The sequence below is a fragment of the Callospermophilus lateralis genome, chromosome 7, assembly GCF_048772815.1.
Source record: "Callospermophilus lateralis isolate mCalLat2 chromosome 7, mCalLat2.hap1, whole genome shotgun sequence".
In the NCBI taxonomy this organism is placed as follows: Eukaryota; Metazoa; Chordata; class Mammalia; order Rodentia; family Sciuridae; genus Callospermophilus; species Callospermophilus lateralis.
This window is the reverse complement of record NC_135311.1, coordinates 133,704,495-133,731,327: the sequence shown is the minus strand read 5'-3', so window position 1 is coordinate 133,731,327 and position 26,833 is coordinate 133,704,495. Positions and strand designations below refer to the sequence as shown.

Here is a 26,833-nt window from a genome sequence, read left to right as displayed (position 1 = left end):
TCTAATCACAAATATAATAAAGACTTGCTCTTCCCCCAAAGAGGAAACTCCTCTTGTGCTCACAGTTCACCATCTAATCCAGAATGTGACCCAACAGCCTGGACTCCCTTCTCCCTCAGTCCTCTTTGGATCTCACCCAGGATCTGAGCCTTGCCCTTTGAGGCCTGGGTCACAGGTGCAGAGGAGCAAAAGCCCAGACGCTCGCTTACGCGGCCTTGGTCCCTGCATCGCAGTAACCCCGGCCAGGGTCAGCCAGGCCCCGCTCCTCCCACCAGCCTGGTCCCTTACACTCCTCCCCTGGCGCCTCCTCACGCTGGCCAGCCGACGCAGCCCTCTCCCCTCAAGCCTCCAAGTTCTTCTAAAAGTGCGTTCAATCACATGACCAAGCCCCTGCCCGCTCTTGGCCTTGCCCCACCAAGTAGCAGACATGGATCCCTGCTGTGTCAAGAGGCCGCCATCTTCCCCAAGGCTGTGCTCCCTCCAGCCTGGCAGTGCTCCCGACTCTCTTCCTCAAAACCCTCTCCACCTGGGGGCCCGGGTCCTGGAGCTCCCTGGCTCTCCCCTGGTCTTTCCCCACGGCTCTCAGCAGCCCCCTTCACCACCAGCTGTCCCTAACGTGAGTGTGTCCCGAGTGCGGGCCTCGGTCCTGCCCCTCTTGCCTTCTCTCTCCACTGAGGTGTCCAGCAGCCCCACCTACCCCACGATGTCCAAATGGACGCGTCCACAGGCCTGTCTGCTGGAACGGGAGTGCAGGTTGGGGCCCACATAAGGGGTTCCAGCCAAGGCAGCAGGTGGGGCCCTGGCCCAGGCCACATCCACCAGTAGGGAGGGAGCTCTTTCCTACATTTTCATAAAGGCCTCAGCTTTCCAGCCAGGCATGTCCAGCTCTGCTGACCAGCTCTCTTTGGAGTCCCTCCATGCATCAGATTCAACATGTCTAAGCAGACCCTGGCCAATCTCTCTCTCTCTCTCTCTCTCTCTCTCTCTCTCTTTCTTTCCTCTCGGGCTGCTTCCCCCAACTCGTCCAGAACACTGACGCCTTGGGCCTGGGCCTCCCGTGGGCTCTTGGCTCTTAGCTCTCTGCCTCTAACTCAGAGGGGGGGACTTCCCCACCTCGGGGACACCCAGAATGTCTGGAGGCATTTTAAATTGTTGTAAGTGGATCCCGAGGCCCAGCCCAGCCACCGGCAGCCACGCATCTCAGAGCCACGCTATTAAAGGGACACGGCAGTGGGTGCGGCCTTCCTTCCTGCTCCGTGGGGGACCAGGCCCGCAGGATGCCCTCGGCCGGTCCAGGGGTGTAGGTCAGGTTCACAGGTTCTAGGCTAGTGCTCGAGGCCTGCCTCGGGCAGATGGCACTCTTCCATCTGACTCCACCCTGGCTCCTGCCGCTGCCAGCGCCGCCCAGGGAAGCCAGCACCTCCCAAGCCACGCACTGCGGTTCCCTTTCCTGTCCCACCTCATCCCCGAGCCGGTCTGCGATCTGCCGTAACCACCACCACCACCTTCGTGGCTTAAAACATGCCTGTATCCTCCTGCAGATCTGGAGGCTGAAGTCCACCCGCAGCCTCCCCGGGCTGACGTCAGGGGTGTGCAGGGCTGGTCCTGCGGGGGCTGCGGGGGAGAATCTGCTCCAGGTTGAACCCTAGGGCCCTGGAGCACCTGGCCTCCCTCCACCCCTGGCACTCAGTGGACACGTGGAAACATAGGTGTTCTGTGGAGGGGTCTTTATTTTCCGCCTCCAAAAAGAAACGTAGATTGGAGCCCAAGCAAAGTCCGTCAATCATTGTAAAAGTGCGAGTCCAGGGGCAGCTTTGTCCCCTCCACAGGAGGCCCTGGGACCTGCACCCACCTGTCCACGGGCTCCGTCAAGACATCATCAGAAAATAATTTTTTTAAAAAAAACATAATTCAGAAAGCAAAGGACTTGAACTGACACCTTCTCCCCTTCTCTTTTTAAGGGTTCTCTTTGTACCTGATGTATCTTCTGGAACATTATAAAAAAATCATGAGCCAGACCCAGGAGCTGCAGGTAAGTCTTTTAAGTTCTTTTTCTCCAAGTTGGTTCAGCTCCTGGACGTGAGTGTGCTCCTCTGAGTTGGAGATCTGTTTCTTCTCTATGGCGAGTCAGCCCCCAGCCTCGATAGGGGACAGAGTGGCCGAGGTCTCCCACGGGCCAAGGATAAAGACAAGAAGCTGGGCCCTGGACAGCCTCCTGGACGAACCACGGTGCTTGTCTCCCCTGTCGGAAACCTAAAGCACTCCCTGCCATCGGATCTTGAAAAGTGTGTGCATAAAACCCAGTGTGGGAAGTCCAGCTACCGCGGTCCAGGCAGCAGACTTTCCAGAAGGAAGATTGGAGAGGCCAGTGACCCCTAGGGGCTGATCATGCTGATAGCTACTGTCATAGTAACGCTGCAATAAAGAGCCGCATGACTTTAGGGGCGTTCAACAACTACTAGTGCCTGCTCACCTGCCCAGGTCAGCAGCCAGGTGGCCCTGCTGGCCTTGGGGGGCTGGCTCAGGCCTCCTGGTGTTGGCTGGTCTTGGAGGATCCAGGCTGGCCCCTGGAGTGGGGTGCTTGACTCCACGTGTCCCTTGTCCCCCAGCGAGTGAGCCTGGGCATCTTCTCCCGAAAGCTGCACAGGTCCAAGGGACAGCGGAAAAGACCACGTAATGCTTTCCTGTCCTCTGCTTCTGCCACGTATGCTGACAGCCCTTTGGCCAGAGCAAGTCACAGGCCTGAGTCCAGTGTCCCGGGATGTGATGGGGGCAGGCACTGGGAGTGACACAGGCAAAGACATGACACTTAGCGAAGGAAGCTGCAGATCAGACGGTCATTTCCACCCACCACAGAGGCCTGGTCCAGGGGTCAGTGACTTTCTCTGTAACGGCCCCTGGCCAGTCTTAATCTCTGCAGGAAACATGGCCTTAGGCACAGGCTCAACTCTGCATGCAAATGAGCAGGCGTGGTGGGCGTGGCCACTGCAATAAAGTTTTATTTACAAAGGCAGACAGTGGACCAGGTCTGCCTGTGCACTGTAGTCTATCAACCCCCGTCCAGTCCCTTCTCCTCGTTTCACAGATATGGACATCACAGGCCAGAGAAGTTGGTTACTATTTGGTCACCACACAGCTCACGTGCCCCTCAGAGTTTCCTGATGAGAACAACTTCATCAAAAGAACCAAGACAAAGCTTGGGCCTTCTGACTCCCAGATCATTGCTTTTCCTCCCACCCCCAGCAAATAGTAGCCAAGAATTCCAGCCACCGTTTACTGAGCACCCACTACGTACCAAACACCATAGAGCTTTCCATCATTATCTCATTTAATCCTCACAATTCTAAGACCCAGAACACTATGATCAATCTCATTTTCTAAATGGGGAAGCCTCCAGAAGTAACTTGAGCTGGGATTTTATCCAGTTCCAGAATCCAAGGTCTTCATAGTCTACTGCTTCCCCACCAGAAACTAGGCTAAGTGCAGTTTGTCTGTGGGTTGTTTTTTTAATATTTATTTTTTATTTGGACACAATATATTTATTTATTTTTATGTGGTGCGAAGGATCGAACCCAGGGCCTCGCATGTGCTAGGCGAGTGCTCTACCGCTGAGCCCCAGCCCCAGCCCCTTGTCTGTGTTTTTAAGAAACTTTTGTGTAAATCTTTGTCCCCAAAAGGTAAACGATTTGCAAGTGAGTGTGGAAATGACTCCTCCATCCAGTCCCTGACAACCTCAGCTTCCTCTTTCTTCTCTCAATTTAGATCAAGATCAGCAGCTCTCAGGAAACCCACCAGTTTCTGCTGCAAGAAAAGCTGCAGGAGCATCGGGCAGAAAAGGAGAAGCTGAACGAGGAGAAGCTGGCGCAAGAGGAGAAGCTGAAAGGCAAAATCAGGCGGCTGGTGGAAGAGAAGACGGTAAGGACGCCCTGTTGTTGTTCTTACTGCTGGGAACCTATGAAAGAGACTTTTCTAAGGGAGATTGAGAGCAGGTGCTGAGATGGAGAAATCCCAGCCAGCGACGGCTGGCTTAGTACTAAGGATGTAAATTATTAAACAGGATGAATAATCATGAAGGATTCCACATGAAGCCCGAATTCTAAAACTCACAGCAAAATCAACCTGAAAAGGCAGGACCGTTGCAATTTTGATCGGTGCCACCTTATTTGTTTCTGTATTGTAGTTATATTCAAATCGTCCTCACTGCAGCAGACCCTGGTTTGTAAGTGACAGAGCAACGGTGCCAAACCAGCTTCTGACCATCCCAGTCTTCATACATGACAGGGAAAACAAGTGACCGGAATTGCTACTAAATTTTCTAGAAACCTGTCCAATTAGAAGACACCCTGTAGCAGCGCGTGTGAGATGCTAAGGGGCCGAGGACCATCCAGGGACCTGGCTCAAAAGCAGACTGGGGCTCAGTGATTACGATATGCTTCAGATGGTGCCGAGGCGACAGGTCTGCATCTCAGTGCAGCCTCGGAGGAAGGTTTTGCCAAAGTTTCCTGATAAAAACAACTTAATAAGACGCCCTGATAAACACAGTCTGTTGGCGCCCACCGCAGACCCACTGCCTGGGAATCTCTGGAGAAGGCCAGGAAACCATGTTTCCTGCTTTTATCTCATTGTGGTCTTGAACTTGGCCCTCTCTGATGCTCAGGGACCCGCCATGAGCTTCACCACCCTCGTTTCCATCAGCATGGGTCAGCGGCTCATGACTTTGGCCACCTTTTGTCATTTGGGAGATTTCAGAACTCTCAGCCTTGCCCCCTCCCAACTCCCTGGGTTCCAATCCAGCTGGGGTGATGGCGTGGCCCACGCTCTGGGGTCGGTAAACACTCGGGGCGATTCCAACACACAGCCACAGAAGAGAACCGCGGCCAGTGGGAGTGGACTGGCCTTTCCTGTGGCCCCTCCTCCCACCCCTCGAGACTGCAGCCCCCCACCCGCCAGACCCTGATCCTCCCCTGCACTCCTCTCCCTGTGGGGACTACACGGTCACGGATGCCACCTTTCACCAGCTCCTGCTCAGCCACTGCCCACCTGGACACTGTCCTCCATCAGCACACCCCTGTCCAGGCCTCTGCAGGCCTCTCCTGGCTCCGCCTCGGCCATTTCCATCGCAGTTCCCACCCAGTTACCCTGGGCCTCTCCCCTCCTCCTGCCTCTGGCCTCCTGGCCTCTTTCTTTGCCTTCTTTGTAACAAAAGATACACAGAAGGCCCCCCCGACACGTCCTCAGAGGAGGCCCCCCCGACACGTCCTCAGAGGTCACATTACATACGCAATCAGAGCCGTGCACTTTGAAGAGCAAGTAGGTGTGGAAGAGAGAGCTCCATCCCACAGACAGGAGGCTTTGCCTGCCCAGACCTGACATCTCTGGTGTCGTCCCAGACTGTCCCTCCTCCCCGCTGTCTGACAGCTTCTCAAAGACCGGCTTCCCAAAACCCTGTTTGGGGAGTTTTGTGGGGGACACTGGTTTTTCCCTCGTTGGGATCTGGTGCTTCAGGCCCAGCATGGTCAGCCCCCAGGGCACCCTGCAGGCTTTCCTGTCACCCGCTGACCACGTGGCTCCCAACAGAGAGCCCTTCTAGGGTGGCTTTCAGACCCCCTTTTGCACACGAGCCTCGGTGCACCCAGCCCGTCAGAGGCGACGGTTCCCGCGGCTCCCTTCCTGATCACCCTTCCTGGAGATGTCACGCTGACGTGGATCGGCCAGAGCCGGGGGACTCTGAGGGAGCTTCTTGGGCCCCAGTGCTGGCTCCTGCTGTTTAGTGGACCTTCCTTGTGCCGCTGTCCCAGCTCCTGGTGAAGGCTTCTTGTGTGAGGACTTTGTTCTGGTGGAAGAAGGAATTCGGGTTCCCTCCCCCCCAGCATTTCTTTTTCCTTGTGAATTTGAACGTCACCTCTGACCTCTGCACCCACCAGTGCTGAAGACCAGGCCCGACCAACGGCTTCCATGAGAGCCAGGCGACAGGTCTTGCAGTTTAGCTGGCCATGAACTAGTCCTGACGAGACTTCTCAGCTCCGCCACTGAGCGACAGTAACTCAGGACACACACAGTGGGGACGTCGTGTGCTAATCCCTAATTTAGAACCAGCCTTTAGAGTCCAGTGGGGCCAGGGTTCTGGTTTCCAGCCCCTGCCTGAGTGAGTCACTAAGAGATCAGGCAGATTTCTTTTTCTCTTTTTCTTTCTTTTCTTTTTTCTTTTTCTTTTCTTTTCTTTTCTTTTTTTTTTTTTTCTCAGTACTGGGGATGGAACTCAAGGACAGTGTACTACTGAGCCACCCCCCAGCCCTCTTCTTATTTTTTGGAGACACAGACTCACTAAGTTGCCAAGGCTGGTCTCAAGCTTGTGATCCTCCTGCCTCGGCCTCCTGAGTCACTGGGATCACAGGCGTGACCACGGTGCCATCAAGATCTCTCTCTCTAAGCCTGTCTCCTCCTCTGCAAATGGGCTGCAAGGTGTTCACTGTGCCAGCCACCCCCCATTCTTCCCATCCTCCCGGTGCGGAAGGAACTGTGGCTGTCCCCGTGGTGGCCTGGGAAGCTGAGCCACGGCGTATATCTCCACTTAGCCAGGCCCTCCGGCTGGTGTCCAGTTCCCAGCTCTCACAAGGCCCCGCCCACTCCAGAGCCCACACCCGGCTCCTGGGCTCTGCGGCCCTGGGTGTGGTGGGACTGGAGAGGGACGTCTGCAGAGTGGGGCAGAGTCACGTTCCCGCCATGGTAACCGGGTCTGTTCAACAAGCCTCGCTGACTTGCAGGCCCTGGAGGAGAGCACTGCTCAGGAGAAAGGCAGAGCCAGGGAGGCCTTGCAGGAGGAGCAGCGGAGGGTCCAGGAGCTGGAGGGCCGCCTCGCCCGCCAGAAGGAGGTAGGACTCAGGCCCACCCTGGGACGCCTCCTGGGGCCCCGATCCGGGCCCGCCTGCTCCAGCACCCTCCTCGGGTGCCGTGGGGAGTGAGGGGACCCGGGCAGAGCCGGCAGAGCCACCTTCTCACACGGCCACCAGGTCCGTTCAGCAGTCACCGTTGCTTGCAGGCTCTGGACGACCGCCTGGCTCAGGAGAGACACAGGTCCATGGAGGTCCTGGAGGAGAAGGAGAGGAGGCTCGAGGAGCTGGAGAGCTGCCTGGCCCGCCAGAAGGAGGTGGGTGCCCGGAGGGGCCGCCAGCCCAGGTGGCGCCTGAGGCCGCAGGGCAGTGAGCTCAGAGGGCGGGGAGGGGAGCAAGTCAGGACAGGAGACAGAGGACAGGAGACAAGGAGGTTGAGTCCCCAGGCACAGGAAGGGGGGACAGCAGTCATGGGAGTCCAGGCTGCAGGGACCCTGCCCCAGTCACCCAGTCTCAGCCCACACCAAGGAGTGTCTGCGCCCCGGCAGCCATCGGGTGGGTGCTCTGCGCTGGCAGGAGGTGCTCCCTTTAGGTCGAGTTGGGCGGCACCTTTCTGGCCACCAGAACGCCGTCCTCAGCCCACCCCCGGGCCCTCCTCCACACGATAACGGGGCCGATTGAAAAGGGGACCTGCTCCTGCGCCTGTCCCCCTGCAGGCCCAGGCCCCTCTCCCTACTCGTCTGGCAGGACTGGAGCCGGGGCCTCTCCACAGTCCGCTGTTGTCTCTGGAGGTTCCCGGATATGTCATGTCGGACCCAGAAAGTTTTATTCTGGATTCATAAAATGTGCTTGAAAATTCAGATTTCCATCCTCTCTCAAGAGTCGGGAAATGTGGCCCCCGTTTCCACTTGGCAACAAGGACCAGTGCTGAACCAAGGCGCACCAGTGTGCCCGGTCCTCATCTCCTCCCGCATTATCACATCCTCTCTTCTGGCCCCTGACTGGCCCTACGGGCACTGGAGTTTGCGATCCATCACTTGTTTTCTTCCTAAAGTGTGGTGCCAGGACCACTGTTCCCCAGCCAGGGAGGCCTAGGGATGTGGGGACAGGCGCTGCCGCCGACCCTAAGCCACCAGAGGGGGCCTCAAAGTCCCTCCCTTGTTGAAGATGTTCTACTTCTTTTGATGTGCCCAACTAGCTTTGGGGAAGCTCTATTGCATTTTTGATTCATGTTTAGCTTGTGGCACCCTCAGGTCCCTGAGCCCTTTTCATGCCTGATTTTGTTAATCCCTCAACCCTAAGGCAGCTGAGAGGGGTGCAGGCTTTGCGGCCAGGTGAGATGTGAGTTCAAATCCTGACTGGAGCAGGTCTGTCGATACCTCCCTTTGTGGCAGGGTGGCTGTGAGGGTTGGACATGTCCCAGGGAGTGTCTGATAGAAATGTCACTGAATAAATGGGAGTTTCTATTAAACTCCTGCCACATCTACCTCTTCCTGTCCACCTCAGAGTGACGCCAGCCCACCCACATGAGGGAGAAAGAAGGGACCCCTGGACACAGCCCTGCACCCCCAGGAGGGTGTTGGCTGTTGGTCCCCCCCAGCTGTGCTTGTGGTTCTTTGTAAACAGTGTCACTGAGGTGACGGGCGAGTTCTATCTCCAGGGAGGGGGGAGGGTCTCTGTGGAATCACTCAAGTCAGATGCCACCAAGAGGTCAACAGAGGACGGCCCTGGAATCGAGGGATTTTGAGATCACGAGGGACGTCAGAAGCAGGAGTAAAGCCCGTAGCAGATGAGCCAGGGCTGGTGGCCCCAGGTCTGTTGGAACTTCAGCCACCCCTGGCTGGCCTCTCACGAGCTCTGGCCGCAGACTGCGTTCAGCCTGGGGCGGGGCAGGGGGACTTTTCTTTGACCAGAAGAGGGCCACAGGGAGAGTCCAAGTCGTGAGGAAGGGTTAAGGGTCAGCTCGCCTTCCCTGCGAGGGGGCACAGGGACAGGGTGTTTCTCCTCCGGGTGGGGCCCGTCCCAGCCACAGAGGAGCTGCAGAGAGCAAGGCCAGGCGCCTGGATGTGGGGTCAGGCGCTGCGGCCAACCCTGAGTCACCGGAGGGGGCCTCAAAGTCTCTTCACGGGTCACAGGAGCAGCCCCTACCCTGAATCCCACCTCAGGCCCTCAAAATGAAAGGGTGGTCCCCCCACTGCCGCTTCTCATCTGCTCTGTTGGGCTGCTGTGGGGACAGAGGGCGCTGGAGTTTTAAACCACATTTTACTGCAAAAGATGCAACGTCTCGGGGCTGAGTGCTCCCGGGGGCCAGCCTGGGGCCCTTACTGTGGATTTTAATGGCAACTGAGTTCCAAGTTCTAAACTCCTGGTGCTCGAGCTGCCGTTCAGAAGACTGGCCCAGGAGTTGGTGGCCAGAGGCGAGGCCGGTCCGCGGGTGGCTTCCTTTGGTTCCTTTGGTGATTGACTTAAGTCCTTTAGCCAACGATCACTTATCACAAGAGCTTCCTGGATGAATCCTGGACCGGGTGTCCCTCCAGGAGCCCCTGCCAGGCCCGCCCCTGCCCCTGTGGGGACTGTCCTTCCTGGCTCCTCCCTCCTGGGCCTTGTTCTCCTCTTGAAACCGGATTGGGCCTAAGAGATTCACCCCAAGGGTGGGGACGCCATAGGGCAGGAGACTCTCCCGCCAGGGAGGCTGCCGCCAGTTGACAGCAAGCCTGGCCCCTCTGCCTGCTGGGTCCTGCCCCGGGCTCCGCGTGCAGCCGCCAGCTTCCCCCGAGCAGGGTCCGGGCTCAGGGCCATGAGCCGTGCCAGCCTGAGCCCACCCCACCTGTCCCTCCGTCTCTCTTCTATTAAATGGGGCCACAGGGAGCTCTCCGCACCCGGGAGCTGGAGGGCGAGGTCTCCCGAGCCGGGGCTGCCAGCCCCGCGTCGTGACCCTCAGGACTGTCCTCAGCAGCGTCCCGGGCAGGCACCCAGAGGAGCGGCCGTTGTCTTTCAGGTTTTGGAGAGCAGCATAGCCCACGAGAAGAGGAAGGCCAAGGAGGCCCTGGAGTCGGAGCGACGGAGGGTGCAGGACCTGGAGAACCACCTGACCCAGCAGAAGGAGGTGCGAGCCAGGGGGCGGCCGAGAGCTGCAGCGGCCAGGGCGGCCAGCTCCTAGCGGCCCAGGGCACGGGAGAGTCTCCTGCCCTATGGCGTCCCCACCCTTGGGGTGAATCTCTTAGGCTGAATCCGGTTTCAAGAGGAGAACAAGGCCCAGGAGGGAGCAGCCACCTCCCCCGAGGCTTTGTCCCTGTGAGGCTGCACCCCTCACCTGCCCCAGGAGGTGGCTGCCCTTATTGGATGCGACGTCCGCCAGAGCTCCTCACAGACCTGCCTGGCCCCCGCCTGCGCCCCTGTCCCGGGGTCCTCTAGAGTCCCCGGTGTGGCAGGGGTGTCTCTCCCCTGGCTATGCTGATCAGCAGGTGGTGGCTTGGTGGCTCAGTGTCATTCATCACCCATGTTCTCTGACCACCTGTGTGTCGGGCCCTGCTCTGGGGACCAAGGACACCACAGTGGACAAGATGAGCCATGGCCACGCTGCCCACAGCCCCCATCCCAGGTCGGGAAGGCAGAACCCCAGGAAATGGCCAGTCCCAAGGACTGGCTAGAGAGTGGCCAACACCCATGGAGAGCTCTGAGGAGGTGGCCCTGAGTGACAACTGGAAGGGGACGGGACCTGAGCCAGCCAGGGCACAGTGGGGCATGGAACTTCAGGGAAGAGCCAGAGAAGGAGGCAGGAGCTCGCTGGGGGAGCAGAGGAGGGGGCCGGGCTTAGTGAGCCCAAAGAGCTGGTTCTGGGCGCCAGTCCCAGCTCTGTACTAGCACGCTGTGCAACCCTGCAAGCCCCTGTCCTCTCTGTGCCCTCGTCCATGAGGGGGGCAGAACCACCCCAGAGGCCTGGGGAGAGGAGTCTGTGCTTGCAGGACACCCACCCAGGGAGGGCAGGGTCCAGGGTGTGGCAGGGCAGAGTCCAGCCAGGGTGAGGGAGTCGGACTCAGAGACTCGGCGAGGTGTGGATCCAAACTAGCCACAGCTGCCCCAGTGCATCCCTTCCATGTGGGGCCCGAGTGCCCAGCGTGCGTGTCCTGCCTTCCCATGGGCCGTGGTGGAAATCGCAGGACTGAGAGGCTGGGTGCACAGTGGTTAGGGCAGGGCCCTGGTGGCCAGCTTCACACCACTTCCTAGGGGGGTGACGGGGACGTCACCTTCCTCCTACTACCTCAGGCACAGCCTCCGCTGCCTCACCTGTCAAGGGCGCCCCTGGACCGGGCTGGCAGGGTGCATGCCCTGGAGCATTCCCCACACAGAGCAGGACGTCTCCTCTGTGCTACGCTGAGCAGCACATGGCGTGAGAGGAGACGCAGAACAGGCTGGTGGCCTCTTAGGCAGGCAGGACGTGGCAGTGGGACAGAGTGAGGCCAGAGCCCGGGGAGGGGGGGGAGGATGTGTGCAGGTGGGGCTTCGGAAGGCTCATCAAAACCTGGGAACACTGGGAACACTGTCTCTTCTTCAGGGCCACGTGCCTCCCAGTGTCCCCACCTCTGCCCCCTGGTTAAAACCTTCCCACCTGACATTCCCTGTAACAATTTCCATTCGTTCTCCTTTGTGACAAGAGCGCACATCCACTAAAGAAAAGTTAGTCACAGAGCAGTGGGAAGAGGGAATATAAGTGCCATAGTCCTGGTGCCCCGCCACCAAGTGCCCCGTTTACACCTCAGTGACCCTGCTCCAGCCTCTGTCTGCACAGCACCCAGACATTTAAAACACCCGTCTTGTGGCCTTTCTGTTGGTGCGGGGCAGGGCTGCAAGAGTGTCAACGGCAGCAAACAGAGTGTCTCACCCCCCAGGTTGTGCAGGGGAGTCCCGGCCTCCACCCCCGTGCCCAGTAAGTGTCCTCAGCTCCACGCTGTCCTGGGCATGAATTCCTGAAACCCACGCCTTTGTATATGGGATGATTCTGCCTGTGTCCTTGGAAGCCAGGGACAGGAAGGGTGGGGACAGGAAGTGTGCCCCTGTGCTGTCTCTCTTCCCACACCTCCTAAGAGCCAGGTACTTCCCAGCCAGGCCTTTACTGGTGCCAACACATGCCAGTTCATTCCGTGGCTTGGCGCCAAATGATATGACCCTGGCACTCACCAGGATGTCATTTCCTGAAACCAGCCCCAAAATCCTGACGACCGAGTCACTCCCTCCTTCATGCGCCAGGCTGAGATTTGGCTCCTGGTTCTCGCCCTCCAGGAGTCCAGCCGGCTCTCGCTGCCTCACTCTAGCCCAAACCCCATCCCACTGTCTTCCGCAGAGACCGGCCCTGGCTTCCCTCCTCACTGACAGTCCCCCCTTCCCTGCTCACCCCTCGTCCCCTTACCCTTGACTCCCAGATCTCAGACAACAGCATCGCCTACGAGATTCAGAAGGCGAAGGAGGCCTTGGAGAAGGAGAAGAGGAAGGTGCAGGACTTGGAGAACCGCCTGACCAAGCAGAAAGAGGTATGAGTCTCGGCGACCAAGGGCGGAAAGGAGCCCAGAGTGGCCCTGTGCCCAGGGGCCGGTCAGATCCAAACTCTGCCTCCCTCTGGCTGTGGGTCATTAGGCAAGTTGCTCCCATCTCTGTGGGACCCATCCTGGGTCCCAATAGTGCAAAGCACACACACGTGCACACACACACATGCCACGAGCAGTATCCAGAGTAAACCAGGTGTCACCTGGTCATCGGGTGAGATTTGCCTATAGGCAAAGGAATCCGAAAGGACTTGGAGCCAGTGGGGACCAAAGAAGGTCCCTAGCTCACATCCATCTTGGGTCATTTACTAGCATGCATCAGACTCTCTGGGGAACTTATTCCAAGTCCCTCTTCAGGCCTCACCCCCAGAGTTCTGACCCACAGGGCATAGGGCCGACTTGGGAATCTGCAAGCTCTGCCCAGTGGAGCAGGGGCCCCTTGAACACCGCCCAGGAAGAAGGTTGACAGACACATGCCACCACACAGCCCCTGGGCACCTGGCACATGTACAGAGAAGGCAGAGGTGTGCAAGACCCAGGGCTGCCCACTGTGTGCGGGGAGGGTGCCCAGGCCACACGGGAGCTCCAGGGGAGCAGTCTGCTTGTCCCCAGGCTGGGTCCCCAAATGATGTGCCACAGAGTTTAAAAAAAAAAAAAAAAGGTGTGTATCATGAAATCAATGAATGAGTCATGACTTTATTCTAGAAGTTACTGGGTAAGGCAAAGCCTGTGCTGCCTACTAGGCCAGAACCGTCCAAGCCACAGAAACGGGACTGTTCTTGGTACTGGCCCGAGAAAACCTCTCCTAAGGCTCATTGAATGGAACACCCTGAAGAGCAACAAGGACCGTCCTCAAGGACACCCTAGAGGGGACAGGGACATCCAAGGGTAGGTCTGTGACAGTCAGCAGCTGGCTTCACGCCAGACCAGGAGGAGCAGAACTCCACCCAAGGACCCACCATGTGCCTGCAAAGACCAAGGGAACAGCAGGACTTGGGTCTGAGCAATGGTTGTTTTTTGTTTTTTTTCAAATTGAACCCAAAAATGAAGCAACAAAAGCGAAAATAGATCAAAAAATCATCAAAATCAAAAGCTTCTGTATGGCAAGGAAACAACAGGATAAACAGACAACTTGCAGACCGGGAGAAACATACTTGTAAGATGTACATCTGATAAGTGGCAATGTCCAAAATTTACAAGGAACCCCAACAACCCTGTGGAAAGAGATAACCCAATGAGATGTTTTCTAAAAGACAAACAGTGGCCAACTGACACTTGGAAAAATGCTCCACATCACCAACCACCAGGGAGCACAAATGGAGCCCCCATGGGATACCACCCCACACCCGCCAGAAGGGCCGTTATAGAAAAAGATACCCCGTGTCGAGCAGGATGTGGAGAGAAGGGACCTTGTGTACCATCAAATTGGCACGGTCACTGTGGAAAGCCACAAAGAGGTCCCTCAAAAAACTAAAGATCATGCTAAGCAAAATAAGCCAGACACAGCAAAACAAATGCTGTGTGCGCTCTCATACACGCAGAACCTAGTCATCGAACTCACACAGCAGACCGCAGCAAGCTGGGGAGGAGCCTGGGGCAGGGAAGGGGCAGATGTATGCCAGTATCACACGCCTCGGGCAGGAGTAAGCTGGGATTTTTTTCTTTTGAGATCCATCGCACCATGTGATGACCATAGTAAATAATAGTACACTGCTGAGAGTACATTTCAAATGTTTTCACACACAAAAAAAATAAGTATTGGAAGTGATAGATATGTTAATTAGCTTGACTTTATTATTCTGAAATGACATTCTGCATTATATTAGTCATAGAATTATTTTGTACCCCATAAATACAGGTGATTATAATTTGTCAGTTTACAATAAATTTTTTAAATTAAAAGAATATTTAAAACAAAAAATAGAATTTGACTTTTCTGAAATTCAGAGTTAATCTTTTTTGGGGAGTGGAGTACTAGGGATTGAACGTAGGGATACTCAACCACTGAGTCACATCCCCAGCCCTATTTTGTATTTTATTTAGAGACAGGGCCTCACTGAGTTGCTTAGCGCCTCGCTGTTGCTGAGGCTGACTTTAAACTCGTGATCCTCCTGCCTCAGCCTCCTGAGCCACTGGGATTACAGGCGTGCACCTCCATGCCAGCTCAGAGTAAATCTTTGAAGAAATGAACAGAGAATTTTTTAAATAGGTCACTGAGTATCCTCTGTAACTAATGTATTTGAAAAGCAGCTTTTACCCCCAACCAAGGTGAATGCATGCCAACATTTGATATTCAAAATATTTCAATAGGTAGTTAATGAAAATAATTCCATTTCAAAACAAAATGTTCTTTTGTTCTATTTCCCAATTTGTGGATGTGTCTGTTTGAAGTGTGCTTTGATATTTTAAGGTGAATCGTTGTAAGCTCATTGTCATTTGCAACAACTGGTCTCTTTTAATTAGAATTTTTAATCTTTATATGCAAAAAATAATTTAGGAAATGAGAAAAAATTATAAGATGAAGATTGGTGTACAACTCCAAATGTCACCACTAAGTCCTGATTCTGAATCCAAGTTTAGGGCCCATCTTCAAAAATCTCCTGGCTGAATTTGTAATAAGTACCTCTAACCAATTTGATATTGCAAATTGCAGATGCTCACGTAACAAAAGGGCCCTCCAGACACACAGGGGGCTTACTGTTGTACACAGAAGAGCAATAAAAAGCTAGATTTCACCTGCAAAGGTAAAATAGACAAAAGAGAGCAGAAAGCAAACCAGTTTCACACCAGAGGGGCGGTGACGGCCGTGCCAGGCCTCTCCAACCTCGGGCAGAGACGCAGGCAGCTTCGTGGTCCACCAGAGAACAGCTGCGCTGCAGGGAGAGTCTAGGGGCGGTGTGAAGAGCCTCCCCAAGAATCAGACGAGCTCCGCGGGGGCTTGGGGAGCAAGAAGCAAGCCCCAGGGGAGGCTCCGGAAGAGCCTGATGAAGGTGGTGTTTGCATTTTTGCATTTCGTTTTTCCTTTTTTTTTTTTTTTTTTTCTTTTTTAAGTACAGTTTCCCCTCCTGATTGTCAAAGGAGCCCCTGGCTTCCCGGAACATGTGAAAAATACAAAATCTCACTCAGGAGAAGAAAAAGCTAACCGTGCTGTCACCAGCGGGGTTTTGATGTGATTCTGCCTGGATGTTGAGCATGATTAGGGATGCAGATAAATATGGATTTATTATGAAGTCACTGGTTTATGCATGATTTGGAAGCTGTTTTTTCTTTTAATTTTTTTTTTTTTAGTTGTAGTTGGACACAATACCTTTATTTTATTTATTTATTTTTATGTGGTGCTGAGGATGGAACCCGGGGCCTCGCCTGTGCCAGGGGAGCGCTCTGCCCCTGAGCCCCAGCCCCAGCTGGGAGCTGTTTCTTTACACGTAACTAGTTGTCCAAGGGCCTCCGTACTGCTCAACAATCTTCTACCACCAGCCATTGAGGGATGGCCTGGGTGTGCACGGAGTCTGATGGACCCCAGTTTATCTGCCCCTCCTCATAGCCAGGCCCTGTGTGGTTTTTTCTCCATTTTCCAGGGAATAAAAGACACTGGACTAAACATCCCATGTACCAGGCTGGACATCCTTGGGATCAAGTCCCAAAAACTGAACTGCTGCCAGGCACAGTGGCGTATGCCTATGATCCCAGCAGCCTGAGAGTCTGAGACAGGAGGATCTCAAGTTCAAGTACAGCCTCAGCCACTTAGCAAGCCCCCGTCTCAAACTAAAAAAATAAGAAGGACTGGGGATGTGGCTCAGTGGTAAAGCACTCCTGGGTTCAAGCCCTGGTACCCAAAAATAAATAAATAAATAGAACTGCTGGGTCCCAGAATATTAACATTTTCAGATCACAGTGTGTTCCCAAGGAATGTTCCAGAAGGACCATACCCATCACATTGCCACTGATGATGGAGAGTGCCACTAGAATGTCTCAAGATTATCTGGACTGTCACGTTTGGGAGACTTCACACCCTGCCGGGTTCCACCTTGTCGGACCAGCCACAGGGACTTTGTCCCTCCAAGGCAGGAAGAAGGGGTTCCAGCAGGCGGAATGGACGCAGCAATGGGGGTCCTATGTGGCCAGGGCCTGGGGGGCAGCAGGGGGGTGGCCATCCCAGTGCCAAAGCCCCCATGGGAAAGCAGAGTGTCCCAAAGGCAGGCCACGCTGCGGAGGGTGAAGGGATTCGGCACATTTATCCTGGAGAACAGACTTAGAGACTTGGCAGCCCTCCTCGGCTATTTAAAGACTGTCTCATAAAAGAGGAATCAAACGTGCTCCCCGAGCTCCAGGTGTCGGAAGTAAGCCGAGAGACCAGACGTCCCAAGGAGACAGACGTCAGCTGAGCTCGCAGTGGGAACCTTCCAGGCGAGGCGTGGACCTTGGGCCTCCCAGGAGCAGCCGAGTGGAGTTCCCGTCCTCCCAGAAGACGGCGGGGCAAGGAGGCTAGAGTTGACCCTTAGTGCTGAATGTCTGCTAATCTGATGTTTGCTGTTTGTCTAGGAAATAGAATTAAAAGGGCAAAAAGAGAACTCTTTAAATAATAAATTAAGTGACGCACTGGCCATGGTTGAAGAGATTCAGCAAATCAAGACAGCGGAAAGCCTGAGAGCAGAGAGCCTCTCCCTGAAGCTAAATGAATCCTTAGCCGAACTGGAAACTGCCAAGACAAAGCTGGTAAGTCGGTGCCCTGCAGGGGCAGGGACGGGAGAAGTGCCCCAGGGGAAGATGACAGTGGCCCTCTCAGCCTCAGCTGGGTACCTCTTTCCTGCTGGGAGCCACTCTGGGCGCTGCAGGAGGCTCAGTGGCATCCCAGTCTCCACCTGCTGCATGCCACTTCCCTTCTCCCAGGGGTGACGAACAAAAAACGTCTCCAGATGTTGCCGGGTCCCTTAGGGCAGAACTGCCCATTGAGAAACGTTGGCGTGGCGTGAAAGGTCACCCGAGGCTGAGGCCTCCTGCAGGTCCTCTGAGATGGAGGGCAGGGGCTGCACAGCCCCACGGGGAAGGAGCAGGAGCCCCGGGACCTAGTGATCCGCGACTGCTCCGCAGACCCTCAGTCAAGGCTTTCAGCTGCGGTGGGTGCCCGAGGCCCTGGCAGACGGGGTCCCGCATTGCTCCTCTGTCATTGGCACATCCAGCCAGCAGCTCGTGGGCAAGGGCCTGATGAGCTGAATCTACCAGAAATACAAGTAGATCAGGGAGCGAGCAGAGAGGCCGGCTCAGGCGGGCACATGGTGGACGCAGCTGTAGGTCAGATTCACAAGGACCTGGATGCTCAGGGCTGAGGAGAGCGAGGGAAGGGAGGGGCCTGGCGGCAGGCGTTGCCATGACAGCGCTTGATAAAGGCTCAAGCTTCAAGCCAGGGCAGCGGGGGCCATGATGGCAGGCCAAGGGCACCTTGGTGGGCACAGGGAGGGCCTGGGTGGGGTTCTCCCAGGGAGCCAGGTGGAGAGGCAGCGGCAGGTAGCAGAGCTCTAGCGCTGCCCCACTGGCACGGTTCAGCAGATTGGGGAGGAGAAGAAGGGGAATTGAATCTGGAAGAGTCTCATGGCAGACTGTTGGAAAGTGGGCACAAATGAGCTGTCCCAACAAAGAAGTCACACCTCAGGAGACCAGAGGCCGGGCCCGGGTAATAGGGAGCAGGGGCCAGAGAAGCAGGGTCAGTCGGAGAAGCAGGAGGGAGGGAGGAAGGGGCAGAAACACCAACAAGGGCCTCGGGAAGCGGGGGGTCTGATTCGCCATTCAGGGGCCTTGGTGACTTCTGTTTTTAAGAAGTCCCAATCCATTTGCTTTTTTCCTTATAAATTTTTCATTCATTCATACTGATCAAGAATCTGGGTCTAGATGGTGGGCCCAGCAGTCAATGAGAAAGGGCAAGTTTCTTCTGCCGCAGAGTTGAGTTCTACAGGCAAAGAAACAACAGAACAAGCTCACTTCAGGTGGAACACTAAAACAGAAAATTAAACAAATCAAATAGAAAGTGTCTCAGACTCCTCTTATAGATGGGTGATCGGGGAAGGCTCTTTAAAGGGGATGTTGGAGCTGAGACCTGAAAGACCAGAAGGGGTGGGTGAGCCATGGGAGGAGCCAGGGAAGGAGCATGCCAGGTAGAGGGAACAGCACAAGCCAAGGTCCTGTGGCCAGACCAGTTCAGCACCTGTGTTGTGCAAATGAGAACAAGTGTGTCGTCATCACATCCAGCTCCCACATCACATAACCATTGCCCTGTTTCCCCAGATCATGATGGAGGAGCAGATAATACTACAGCAACTGACAGTAAAGAGCCTCCAAGACCAGCGGGAAACCCAGAAACACGGATTTGAAGAAGAAATCCAAGAATACAAGGAGCAGATCAAACAGCACTCCCAGACGATTGTGAGCCTAGAGGAGAGACTCCAACGAGTGACCCAACACCATAAGAAAATAGAAGAAGAGATTGCAACCCTGAAGGTCAATAACCCAGGTAGGCCCAGAGACAGACCCGGGGAGCCCCAGCGCCAGGCAGCTCCGGGTGCCGCAGCCCCGCGGCCGGCCGACCTGAGACAGGCTGCACCCACTGAAAAGCTGTCTCGGTGGCCCAAGGCCCTGCGCTTCTTGCTGCACGAGGGACGTCAGGAGCCCTCGAGGCCCGGGTGAGCCGAGGCGCTGGCAATGAGTCGGGACATCTTTTGTGCCGACCCAGTGAGGCGGCGACACGCATGCCGCGGGAGCCATCAGGCGTGACGAGCAGTGGACACAGCCGTTCTTGTCCACATGGAAACGTCCACACAGGGGCCTCTGCAGGGCTGCTCTTGCCTTCGCCCATTTGCTACTTGACTGGAGCCCTTGCAGACGCAGCCGGGTCAGCTCTGTACAAGAGAAGCTAAAAACGGAAATGGGGGCTGGTCCCACGCTCCCCCCAGTGACGGAGCTCCCCCATCCTGTTAGATGCTGAGCTCTTAGAGAAGAGGTCTGGGGCCTGGGTTTCTTTGGTCTCGGCCCTACTGACCTTCTGGGCTGGACAGGGCCACCTGCCCTGGGCCTGCTAAGGGTTCCCCGGCCTCCCCGGCCTCCCCGGCCTCCCTGGCTAGATGCCAGGATTCCTCATGTCTCACAGCCATAAAGGCCTCCAGACCTTGCTGAATGTCCCCGAAGGAAACTTCCCTCTGGCTGGGACACGGTCCTGCTTCAGTGGCCAGCTGTGGGCACGGGCCCCTGCCGTCGTTCAGCTCTTAGTTGAGCATCTGTTATGTTCCAGGCTCAGCGAGGCGCTGGGGATTCTGCAGGTATGGACTCTGCAGGTCCCCAGGTGATGGCCCTGGCAGGTGAACAGTGTCCTCTGAGGATGCTCACGCTGGGACCGAGGGCGATGACATCTTGTCGCCTCCACACTGAGATCAGTGCCTGCCTTAAAGCAGACACCACACGGGTGTTTGTGGGATGAGAGGGGGACAAGGAGGTGGGGGTGGGGGGCTGAGGAGCCAGAGGAGGTGGGAAGAAGACAAGCTGGGGGACCCAGTGCCCCGGCTGTGCCTCCCGCAGCGGTTCTGTCACTCTAACATGCGCTCCCTGGTCTGTCAGTGGACTTGGGGACGCCTGCCTGCTAGTGAAGGCGGAAGACCCCCGGGCCCCTGGGTTATTATGAAGAGAAGAGGCCAACTGGGCTTATGGCCTGATCCCAGGTGGGGGGGCACACCTGGTGATGGCCTCTTGCTGGCAGTCCTGGGGCCACACAGGTGGCAAAGGACGAGAGACAAGAGGGGTGCCTTGTTTCTGGTCTCTCTTCTCCTAAAGCCTCCACTACCAATTTGGGTGCCACAGCCTGATGGCTTTGTCTGATCCTCAAAGGCCCCACCTCTAAACAGCAAGCTCCGGTGGGGATTAACTTGGGCGCGCACCTCCAGAGGTGGCCACCCACATTGTAACCACGGCCTCTGCTGGAGAGAGCCTCTGCCGTGGCGCAGAACCCAGGGTGGGTCTCCCAGGAAGGAGGGCAGCAAGTTGGGCCCGTCAGGTGGCCCACAGGCCAAGGGGAAGGAGGGCACCCACTTCTGGGCAGGGGCCTAATGTCGTGTGTCCCTCTGCTGCAGCCGAAGAGGCAGAAATGCCGGAAGAGCTTCCCGTGGCAACCCCATTGGAGAACAGTACCAAAGAGATGGCGTGCGACCACCTGATGTGAGTACCAGAGGGCGCCAGGCCAGGCCATCCCCAGGGGCACCAGGGAGCCAGAGCAGACCCAGAATCCCCCAGCTTTGGCCAGGTCTTCAGAGCCCAAGAAAAGGAAACGGGTCCTGAGTTCTCGATGCCATTATATTACATTTCTCGATTCCTTCAACAAGTCAGAGGGTGCAGCAGAAAGGCCAGGGGAGGTCTATGTTCAGATCCCCACTCAACACTGGTAGCTGTGTGGCCTTGAACCAGTCAGACCACCTCTCTGAGCCTCGACTTCCTCATTGGCTGAGTAAGGATGTTGGTGTCTGGCACTTGGTAGATTCGTGTTCATGGTATCAGTAGCTGTCTTCCCCGGGTCCCTGCCAGACAGACCCCACTGTCCCGAGCAGACGGTGGAGGTTTCACACAGCAGGACCCCCTAGTGGAGTCCTGAAAGGAGTTCAGAGTTGAAGACCTGGACTAAATGACCTTGACCAATGACAACCCTGCTCTCCCGACTCGAGAGTAGAGGACCCTAGAACTTGTGCCCTCAGGAATGGACAGTTTCCAGAGAAACAAAACCTATGGATGGGACAGATCCAGAAAGCCACCACCAAGCAGCGTGTCGACATGAGGCAAAAACATGACTCGGAGCAGGCACCACCCGCTGACCCTGCCAATTCCACTCACCAAAGGCAAAGACACCCTGTCCCCACATGTTAAGAAGGTCCTGACTGCCTGCTGTTGGAACTCTACCAGCCAGTGGCCACTGCTGGCAGAGGCCAGGCAGCCACGTGGCTCTGGTGGTCACTGCGTTAGTGTGCATGGTCACTCAAGTTCTGGACCTCTCAGTGTGGCCAAAGACACGGCTCCCCCCTTCTCTCTCTCTCTCTCTTTTTCTCTCTCTCTTTCTCTCTCTTTTTTCTCTCTTTCTCTCTTTCTCTCTGTCTCTTTCTCTCTCTCTTTTCTCTTTCTCTTCTCTTTTTTCTCTCTTTCTCTTTCTCTCTTTTCTCTTTTTTCTCTTTCTCTTTCTCTCTTTTTCTCTTTTTTCTCTTTCTCTTTCTCTCTTTTTCTCTTTTTTCTCTCTTTCTCTCTTTTTTCTTTCTTTTTCTCTCTCTCTTTTTCTTTCTCTTTTTCTCTTTTTTCTCTCTTTCTCTCTTTCTCTCTCTTTTTCTCTCTTTCTCTCTCTTTTTCTCTTTCTCTCTCTTTTTTCTCTCTTTCTCTGTCTCTTTCTCTCTTTCTCTTTTTTCTCTTCTCTTTTTTTCTCTCTCTCTCTTTCTCTTTTTTCTCTCTTTCTTTCTCTCTCTGTCTCTTTCTCTTTTTCTCTTTCTCTTCTCTTTTTTTCTCTCTCTCTCTTTCTCTTTTTTCTCTTTCTCTCTTTCTCTTTCTCTCTTTTTCTCTTTTTTCTCTCTTTCTCTCTTTTTTTTTCTTTTTCTCTCTCTTTCTCTCTCTTTTTCTCTTTTTTCTCTTTCTCTCTCTTTTTCTCTTTTTTCTCTCTCTTTCTCTCTTTCTCTTTCTCTCTCCTTCTCTCTCTTTTTTCTCTTTCTCTCTTTTTCTTTTTTTCTTTTCTCTCTCTTTTTTCTTTCTCTTTCTCTTTCTCTTTTTCTTTTTTCTCTCTCTTTCTCTCTTTCTCTTTCTCTCTCTCTCTTTCTCTCTCTTTTTCTCTTTCTCTTTCTCTTTTTTCTCTTTCTCTTTCTCTTTTTTCTCTCTCTTTCTCTCTCTCTGTCTCTCTCTCTCTCTCTCTCTCTCTCTCTCTCTCTCTCTCTCTCACACACACACACACACACACACACCCTGCCAGTCCTCTGATTGACTCCATAATGAACACACTCTGCCTTCGGAAGCCTGGTGAGAAGAGCCTGGGCTTCAAAGGCCAGGGAGCCCATGTGACATGCCCCCGTCACCGTCCCAGCCCGGGGCCCCTCCGGATCGCGCAAGACCCTGCGCAACCTCCTGCCCAGCACGCATGCGCACATGGAGAAACCTGGGCCGGACTCGGAAACTGGCCCCGCGTCCTTCCAACCGCGTCCCCTGCCGAGGTCCTGGGGCTGCCGTTACTGCCCAGTGCCCTCCCAGGGAATGACGCTCCAGAGCACGGCCATCCCTTATGGGGCCAAAGGGTGTCCCCTGCCCTCTGGGCCTGGGGACGGGAGCGGTCCTCTCGACATCCTGTGCCCCCCTCGGTTGCCGCCCCCGAAGCCGCTGCTTGCTCTTGCTCCCCATGAGCAGCCTCCGTTCCCGACCGGCCCCGTCTCTCCACCGGGGCTCAAGCTGTGAGAACAAAAGCACACGGTTCCCCAACTATTCCCCGGCCTCAGAGAACCCCCGAACAGAAGCCCGCAGGGTGTCAATCTGATGGGTGCCCCCGGGCAGGGCTGTGGCCCTCTGGCCACCCAACCCAGCCAGACCCTCTGCTAGCTCAGGGTGGTTTTCAATGAAGATACAGCAAAATGAATTTCTGAAAATTTTTAAAGACTGTCCTTGTCCCCTGGTGGGATGGGGTCCCAGAGACCATAGCTGAGCATCACTCTGTACTCAGCCCTCAGGAGACACCACAGGGTGACGTGGGTCTGACCTGGCCTGTTTCTGTGGATTTCAGAGATGACTTACTGGCTGCTCAGAAGGAAATCCTGTCCCAGCAGGAGGTCATCATGAGGTTAAGGAAAGACCTCAACGAAGCCCATGGCCGAATGTCAGACCTGAGAGGTTTGTAGAGTCCCTGTGTCTCCCTGCATCCTCACCCACTTGAGAAAGGAGTGAGGCCCCAGAGTGACAGCCTCGGCCTGAAACTCCCCGGTGGCCCTGCTTTCCTGTGCACCTGAAGCACCTGCAGCCAGGGGGCAGGCAGGCCACAAGGTGGACATGGCCCTGGTTCCCAGCCCCCCACCCCCAGAGGCCCTGGGCCACATTCTGCAGAGGACCTCAGACCTCTGCACTGAGATGCAACTTTCTTCTTTGGGAGAATTTTCTTCAATGGCAGAGGATTCACCTGCCTTGGAGGGAATCCTGTGGCGCTCCTCGGCAGGCCACCCTGCAGGATCCCTGGAACTTCTGAGTCAAGGGACCTCTCTAGGCCTCCTCTTCCTCAAATGCAAACAGGAGGCCACAAACCTGCCTCTAGGCTTGATGTGGACAAGAGTGGCCACCCAGGGTGACAGCAGGAGAGCACTAGGCTGTGTGCTCCTCAGACATGCCCAGCTGGCCATCCACCCCCAGCTCCTCTCTCCTCGGCCCCTCCATGTCCCCTCCTTCCTCCTGCTCTGCATAGTCCCTCCTCTTTCCCAGCCCTGGTCACCACTGAGCAAGCGGCACAGACAGCAGGAGTTGGGAGATGGGAATATCCAGATTCAGGGAAGTGGAGGGAGAGGAAAATGCTCTTTCCCACCTGAAGCCTAGACACCTCCAAGCCTTCAGTGGTATTTGCCCCCCTCCCGTGTCCACTCCTGGTCACTTCCTTACGACATTCATGGCTGAATTTTTCAGAGTGGGTTTCCACAGTCAGTCAGGAGAGATCCAGTCACCGGGGGGACACAGAGCAGAGAAGGCACCAGGCACTTAAGAACACCCTTGGGCAACACGGGGCAGAAGCAGGCAGCTGACTGTTGGCCAGGGAACCCCAAAATGCCCTGTGGGCCGGGCTGGACCTGCTGGTGCAGTGCTGGGGTGAGGCAGGAGCCTGCAGGACTCCCAGGCAGCACCCCAGAAGGCCAGGCTGTCATTGGCCAAGGTGCAGGTGGGGCCCCTGGCTAGTGCTGAAGCCCCTGAGGATGCCAGGGGACAGGACTGCCTATTGGTTCTGGTCGGCCTGGCAGGGGCAAGGCAGAAGGCTCCTGACCCGCTTTCCCATCTCTCCAGGGGACCTCAGCGAGAAGCAGAAGAGGGAGCTGGAGCGGCACATGACCCTGGTCCAGCAGCAGAGCAGGGAGCTGTGCATGCTCAAGACGAAGCTGGCGCAGATGAGCACCCTGGTGGAGAAGAAGGACCGGGAGCTCAAGGCCCTCCGGGAGGCACTCAGGTGGGGGCGGGCCCGCGAGGCGAGGCGGGGTGGGGGTCTGGAGCCCTGCACAGGGAGGTGGAGTTGGGTGAACGAGCAGCCCACCAGTTAAACAGAGTTCTGCTTGGTTTTCTGTGCTTCTTGAGCAAGCATCCCTGCCCTGTGTCCCAGATGACCGGCCTCAGCTTAAATGCCACTTCCTCCAGGAAGCCTGCCTGCACTTCTCCTCACCAGACCCAGCCAGGAGCTGCAGCTCTGCATGGGCCCCTCAGCCCCTGCACTCTGCCTGGCCTGCCGCACACAAAGCAAGGCCTGTTTGCCCGTTCACCTGCCCTGCCCTGAGTCTCTGCAGAGGCTTGGTCTGCCCTTGAGTTCCCGGCACTCACACCTACCTGGCATGTAAGGGACCTTAATATTTATTGAACAAACAAGTAAGCCGGAAATGCCAACTTAAATAAATATAAAAGATTGTCATTGTCCCATGGATTAATTTGGAATAACATGATTCTGCAATTTTGTCTGTAGCTTATCCATATTTTAACAGAAGTAACATTTTCCCCAAAAAATTTGGAGTGAAATTGATGTCCCGCATATCTCCCATACCTTCATGTGCCTCATGGCTTATAAGAACAGGATCCCATCAAGGTTGCCAGACTCCTCCATTTATAAGCTTGGTGACCACAGGAAAATCGCTGGGCATCTCTTTACTAATCTGTAAAATGGAGCAAGGAGAATCTTGACCTCGAGGGGTTATTATGAGAGCAGAAGGGTTGATACAAAATGTTAGATGTGACAGTCAGTGCCGGGAACATGACAGCCCTGTCAATGCCACGCAGGTGTCCAGAGCAAGAGGTAGGAGCAGGTACCCACTGCCCAGTCACCATCCTTAGAGTCTCCTGAAACTAAATTCTCTAGAAATTTGGGGCCAGGAGACTCAAGGTCTCGGAGAATCCAGTCACCTGTAGAAACAGCCCACTTCCAGATCCCCTAAAGTACACAAAAGCCCTTGAACCTGGGCCTCAGCTGGCCTACTGCCCTGGCAACATCTCCCCTCTCCCTAGGGCTTCCCAAGACAAACACAAACTCCAGCTGAGCATGGAGAAGGAGGAGAAAGCCAAGAACGCCACCCAGAAGTGTGACATCTCTGTGCAGATTGAGCCAATGCACCCCAGTGTTTTCCTGAGCAGTCAAGAGGTAAGTCCTCCGTGGATCCTGGGCCCCCGGCGGGACTTGCCCCCAAGAACCGAGTGGTGGCTTCCTTCCCTTTGAAAATATTTTCATTCTAAGTGTCAAAAGTATGGCCTGCCTGTGTGAAATGTATGAAGTGAAAACCCAGAATCTGCCCTGCGGTTGCAGTCACCTGAGGCTGGAAGCCATCAGCTCTTCCCCACGGGGCCCCCACACCCTCATAAGTCATGAACCTGGAGTGGTTGAAGGTCAAGCCTGGATCCAGTCAGCTGGGGCTCCAATCCCCAATCCCCCACTTAGAAAGTGACCTTGGGGAGGTCACTGGGCTCCAGTTGCCTTGTCTGGGCGGAATGACAGTCCCCACCTCCTGGAGTGGTGGAGAAATAGATTTTACTTATACACATGTGTGAATACACGCACAAACCCTTACATACGTAAACTTATTTAGTAGATGATTTTTTTTTTTTGCCAATGTATCAAACCATATATATTCTGTGACTTTTTTATTTTCACATAACACTGTTTAATGGGCATATTTTCAAGAAAGTATATAAGGTTCTGCCTCATTCTTTTAAGTGGCCTCATAGAATTCCATTTTGCCCCTTTTTCCATCCAATTCCCAGCTGATGGATATTTAGGCTGCTTCTTTCACATGATGCTGTAGTTAGTGTACTCGTGCCTGTGTAGAGCACACTCCTAGATGTGCAACTGCTGGATCCAAAGGACTTCCTCAATTGTGCTTCATAGAACCAAACTGTCTTCCCAAAGAGCCACACAATTAACGCCCCATGGCTGTCTCTTGCCAGTCCGCAAGTCTCAGCTGCACATCCAGTGGGGAGTGAGTCTTTGAGTGACAACAGCCTGCATCCGATGGTCCCTGAAGCTGGCTCACTCCGACCCTGAGGCTGGTGCGGGGATGTTTCCATGGTGGTCGGATTCTATGGTTCCTTGAAGCCCTGGCTTCCTGGAGTCCACTCATCCTTTCCCCGTGGCTTTATAAAACCAGAGAGCAGACTGTGGGCTCTCCCTTGGAAATGGGGCCAAATGTGTCAGCAAAGATGCTTTCCCCTGACAGGCGTTGAGAGCCCGGGCCACGGGGGCTCAGACAA

The 26,833-nt window shown here is 55.2% G+C and overlaps 1 protein-coding gene across 1 annotated transcript in view; it reads left to right on the top strand.

The window, feature by feature from the left end:
• Fhad1 (forkhead associated phosphopeptide binding domain 1) overlaps nucleotides 1-26,833 on the top strand; it is a 113,006-nt gene that overhangs the window by 69,396 nt on the left and 16,777 nt on the right. Inside the window, exons 14-24 of the mRNA XM_077109975.1 lie at nucleotides 1,962-2,032; nucleotides 3,763-3,915; nucleotides 6,765-6,872; nucleotides 9,829-9,936; nucleotides 12,251-12,358; nucleotides 16,913-17,086; nucleotides 18,650-18,875; nucleotides 20,482-20,566; nucleotides 23,142-23,248; nucleotides 24,398-24,557; nucleotides 25,598-25,730. Coding sequence (XP_076966090.1) covers nucleotides 1,962-2,032; nucleotides 3,763-3,915; nucleotides 6,765-6,872; nucleotides 9,829-9,936; nucleotides 12,251-12,358; nucleotides 16,913-17,086; nucleotides 18,650-18,875; nucleotides 20,482-20,566; nucleotides 23,142-23,248; nucleotides 24,398-24,557; nucleotides 25,598-25,730 — 1,433 coding nt within the window. The remainder of the gene's footprint in view (nucleotides 1-1,961; nucleotides 2,033-3,762; nucleotides 3,916-6,764; nucleotides 6,873-9,828; nucleotides 9,937-12,250; nucleotides 12,359-16,912; nucleotides 17,087-18,649; nucleotides 18,876-20,481; nucleotides 20,567-23,141; nucleotides 23,249-24,397; nucleotides 24,558-25,597; nucleotides 25,731-26,833) is intronic.